Consider the following 5,041-nt stretch of genomic DNA (forward strand, 5'->3'; position numbering starts at 1 on the left):
CTACATCGTGTTTGGGCTCAATAGAGTTGCCCTGACGAGCACCTTCAATCTAGATGAGGTCCAGGGTCTCATGATGGAGTCAGGAGCTGGTCACCAGAACTCCTAATCTACTCATCATAACTCCATCGTGTTTGGGTTCAATCGAGTTGCCCTGACGAGCACCATCAATCTAGATGAGGTCCAGGGTCTCATGATGGAGTCAGGAGCTGGTTACCAGAACTCCTAATCTACTCATCATAACTCCATCGTGTTTGGGCTCAATAGATTTGCCTTGATGAACACCATCGATCTAGATGAGGCCCAGGGTCTCATGATGGAGTCAGGAGTTGGTCACCAGAACTCCTAATCTACTCATCATAACCTCATCGTGTTCGGGCTCAATAGATTTGCCCTGACGAGCATCATCAATCTAGATAAAGTCCAGGGTCTCATGATGGAGTCAGGAGTTGGTCACTAGAACTCCTAATCTACTCATTATAATTCCAACGTGTTTGGGCTCAAAAGATTTGCCCTGATGAGCACCATCGATCTAGATGAGGTCCAGGGTCTCATGATGGAGTCAGGAGTTGGCCACCAGAACTCCTAATCTACTCATCATAACTCCATCGTGTTTGGGCTCAATAGATTTGCCCTGATGAACACCATCGATCTAGATGAGGTCCAGGGTCTCATGATGGAGTCAGGAGTTGGTCACCAGAACTCCTAAACTACTCATCATAACCTCATCGTGTTTGGGCTCAATAGATTTGCCCTGACGAGCATCATCAATCTAGATAAAGTCCAGGGTCTCATGATGGAGTCAGGAGTTGGTCACCAGAACTCCTAATCTACTCATCATAACTCCATCGTGTATGGGCTCAATAGAGTTGCCCTGACGAGCACCATCAATCTAGATCAGGTCCAGGGTCTCATGATGGACTCAGGAGTTGATCACCAGAACTCCTAGTCTATTCATCATAACTCCATCGTGTTTGGGCTCAAAAGATTTGCCCTGACGAGTACCATCGATCTAGATTAAGTCGAGGGTCTCATGATGGACTCAGTAGTTGGTCACCAGAACTCCTAATCTATTCATCATAATGGTAATTTGATGGTCAGGGCAAATCTTTTGAGCCCAAACACGATGGAATTATAATGAGTAGATTAGGAGTTCTAGTGACCAACTCCTGACTCCATCATGAGACCCTGAACATCATCTAGATTGATGGTGCTCGTGAGGGCAAATCTATTGAGCCCAAACACGATGGAGTTATGATGAGTAGATTAGGAATTATGGTGACCAACTCCTGACTCCATCATGAGACCCTGGACTTCATCTAGATCGATGGTACTCGTCAGGGCAAATCTTTTGAGCCCAAACACGATGGAGTTATGATGAGTAGATTAGGAATTATGGTGACCAACTCCTGACTCCATCATGAGACCCTGGACTTCATTTAGATCGATGGTACTCGTCAGGGCAAATCTATTGAGCTCGAATACGATGGAATTATAATGAGTAGATTAGGAGTTCTAGTGACCTACTCCTGACTCCATCATGAGACCCTGGACTTCATCTAGATTGATGGTGCTCATCAGGGTAAATCTATTGAGCCCAAACTCGATGGAGTTATGATGAGTAGATTAGGAGTTCTGGGGAGTTCTGGTGACCAACTCCTGACTCCGTCATGAGACCCTGGACCTCATCTAGATCGATGGTGTTCGTCAGGGCAAATCTTTTGAGCCCAAGCACGATGGAATTATAATGAGTAGATTAGGAGTTCTGGTGACCAACTCCTGACTCCATCATAAGAACCTGGATGGACTTCATTCGGGTCAAAAATAATAATACAAACCCTAACGTGATTTCAAATAACACTGAAACTCTATAGCACTAATGTGCGCAAACGATTGGCATCTTGACTACGCAGCATGGATACGACAACGAAACACTATCTGTCTCTCTCTCGTACTAATATGCACAAACGATTGGCATCTTGGCTGGGCAGCATGGGTGCGTAGCCAACATGCCAAACGTTTACGATACGACAAGGAAACACTATCTGTCTCTCTATCGCACTAATATGCGCAATAGATTGGCTTCTTGGCTAGGTATCATGGGTGCGTAGCCAACATGCCAATCGTTTACGATACGACAACGAAACACTATCTGTCTCTCTATCGCACTAATATACTTTATTTATACCTGCAGTCATTTAGTAACTTCTTCATTTTCCATTGGTGTGAAAGAGACAGAATAAAGAGCAAGGGTTATAGTACACTCTGTAGTCTGTACACTTAGTAGTAGTGTACATAAAAAAAAAACTACTGTGCATATACAATAAAATAAAGAGTGCCCATATGATATCATATGACACTAAAATTAATGTTGCTTGAAATTATATTGAAAACTATCAAGATTATTCTAGTCTGCATTGAAACGCGCGTTGCGTTGCCGGCGCTCGCGTACCGAGCGCCAACGCCATCTATCGAGCGTTATTTCGTGAAATCGGAGAACGCTCCAAGGATTAAGGGCTCTTAACTTTAAGCCATACGGAGTTATTGTCCGAGTTTCGAATGATAAGGGTAATGTGAGCCCAATTAATATGGTTGGGGTCAATTTGAATTGAAACCAGTTGACCACTATAAAATAGATACAGCGGCAAGTCCCGCACATGTTTGCAGAAATATTACGACTGAAATACCAGACAGTATAAAATAAGTATACCTAGGGATTTTCCTAGCACGAACGTCATGTTGTTAGTGCTTGACTAAATAAAAACATCGACAATCCTGTTATCGATAAGTAACCCTTCAACCTTAATCATTTTCTATATTCCCGCTTATTTATTCGTATGGCATCCGATTATACTCCCATTATATCAGTGGAAGTTGAAAAATCGTTTAGTCAATATAAAAGTAGATTTTTTCAAATCCTCAAAGCAGTTTTAAGTCCTAAAATATGTACAAAAATTGATAGTTTACTTCGAGAATCATGTAATTATGTTTCACAGCTTCATTCTTTGCGATTTAAAGTTAACATAGTGTAGTAGCACCCCCAAGCATCAGCCTTGCACGGTTTTTAGAGTCTTGTACTGGCAACATTTAAAAAAGAAAAAGTTACCCCTTCCACTACCCCCACCTGGCGACGGTAGGAACCGCCATTTTTACTTCATTATTCATTCCCGTGCTCAAGCCTTCGCACGTGTACCTTCCACTTTAAACATGGGGAAACGGAAGAACGAAGAGGAGGAGATTAGGAGAAAAATTAAGAAACTAGAATCAAAATTGCTACGACGGACACGTGGCCGATCAAGAATTATTTATTCTTCAGATTCTAGTGAAACAGACGGTAAGTAATTTTTATTTTTCTAGCTTGTTTTCATACACTGCTGAGAGTCAATTGAAAATGTGATGCGTTTTTGCTAATTATGGGCACTGACTGTCACACATACATTACTTTTGTAACAGCTTGATGAGCTTGAGGTCAAATTTTAGACCCGTCCTAAAGACTGTGATGCGTATTTGCTAATTACGGGCTCTTACTGTCACATTTATGTTACGTTTTGTAACTGTTTGAGGTCAAATGACCAGTTTTAAGGATTGTGATGCGTATTTGCTAATTACGGGCTCTTACTGTCACGCTATTCCTTCCTTGGCTGGGAGTTGTATAACAAAATACAGAACAGATGGTTCTTTTCAGACGACATGATAGTCGATTCTGAAGCACGTCAAGAACGAAGCTTGTCGCCGCGTGGTCACGTGGCCTCGCCGCCGCCGCCTCGCGCCGCAGCGCCGACGCCAACACCAGTACGAGACCCGCCACAACAACCATTGTCCCAGCCCCCGACGCAACAAGAGCCGCCGCGACCAGCCTCTCCGCGCCCAGGCCCGTCGTCTGCTCCAGATCTACCAGAAACTCAACCACAGGTACTTTCGTCGTCCCCTAAGGATCAAGAACTCGGTGACGACATCTTGCTAATGCTAGGCGATGCTCCAAAACCAGAACTGGCGTTAGGTGACAGCATACATAAGGATGTGGCCAGTAGGTGGCATGAAATCTTACTAAAAGGTTTACAAAAGGAGGTTAAAGAAAAGCTTTTTCAAGAGTACCTCGTGCCCAGCAATTGTGACCTCTTAGTTGCACCTACACTTAACGCCGAGGCTAAAGCGGCATTAACAGATAATTTAATAAAAAGAGATCATGCCATAATGGAAAAACAGAAACAATTAGGAATTGCTTTGTCAGCACTCGCGCAGGCCATGGATTTATTGCTTAAACCAGATGCATCTGCTCAAAATATTTTGAAACCAGTCAGTGATGCTTGTCGTATCTTGTGCGATAGCCACTATTTAGAAACAAAGACACGTCGCTACTTTGTGGCTTCGTCAATTAACACCGATCTTAAAGAAACGCTTACTAATACAGTTAGAGACGGTTTCCTCTTCGGAGATAATATAACTGACAAATTAAAAGTCGCCCAATCTGTTCAAAAGTCTGGTGAAACATTAAAACATACGCCAAAACCGTTAAATAATCGTTTTAATAAAAATAATTTTGTACTTAACAAAAAGTCGCACAAAAACAATTTAAACTTCAAACCCCTGCATCAAAGGAGGCAGAGCAAGCCAGATGCAGGGCACTACCGACCGTCGCCGCGCTCCAGCCGCCCGAGCGGCGCTCGCGCCACGCGCCGCCCGAGCTCGCCGCGCCGCCGCAGCTACCGGAGCTACAGGAGATAGCTGAACACGAGGTACGATATGCAGGACGATTACGAAACTATACCCATAAATGGGCACAAATCACTTCGGATCCTACGATCCTTCAATGGACCCAAGGGTATAAAATTCCTTTTACTTCTGTGCCAACCAGAAGAGATTGTCCTGCTGTTTATTCCAAGACAAGATCGGAACGATCTGAGTATGAAAAAGCTATCAATAAGCTTTTAGAAATTAATGCCATTTCAATGTGTGAGCATGATCCCGACGAATTCATTTCTAGTATTTTTCTTGTACCTAAACCAAATGGCGAGAAAAGGTTCATTCTAAATTTAAAATGCCT

General features: G+C 43.2%; 1 protein-coding gene across 1 annotated transcript; it reads left to right on the forward strand.

Annotated features, from left to right (window-relative positions):
• Nucleotides 1–2,983: 2,983 nt before the first annotated feature.
• LOC133520880 (uncharacterized) lies at nucleotides 2,984–4,722 on the forward strand. The gene has a single exon (XM_061855575.1). It carries the CDS (start codon nucleotides 3,688–3,690, stop codon nucleotides 4,720–4,722), a length of 1,035 nt encoding a protein of 344 aa, XP_061711559.1. The 5' UTR covers nucleotides 2,984–3,687.
• The last annotated feature ends 319 nt before the right edge of the window (nucleotides 4,723–5,041 follow it).

Source organism: Cydia pomonella, chromosome 8 (genome assembly GCF_033807575.1).
Source record: "Cydia pomonella isolate Wapato2018A chromosome 8, ilCydPomo1, whole genome shotgun sequence".
Taxonomy (NCBI): domain Eukaryota; kingdom Metazoa; phylum Arthropoda; class Insecta; order Lepidoptera; family Tortricidae; genus Cydia; species Cydia pomonella.

Coding starts and splice junctions, on each gene's coding strand:
- LOC133520880 (XM_061855575.1), top strand. CDS start 3,688: ATGATAGTCGATTCTGAAGCACGTCAAGAACGAAGCTTGTCGCCGCGT.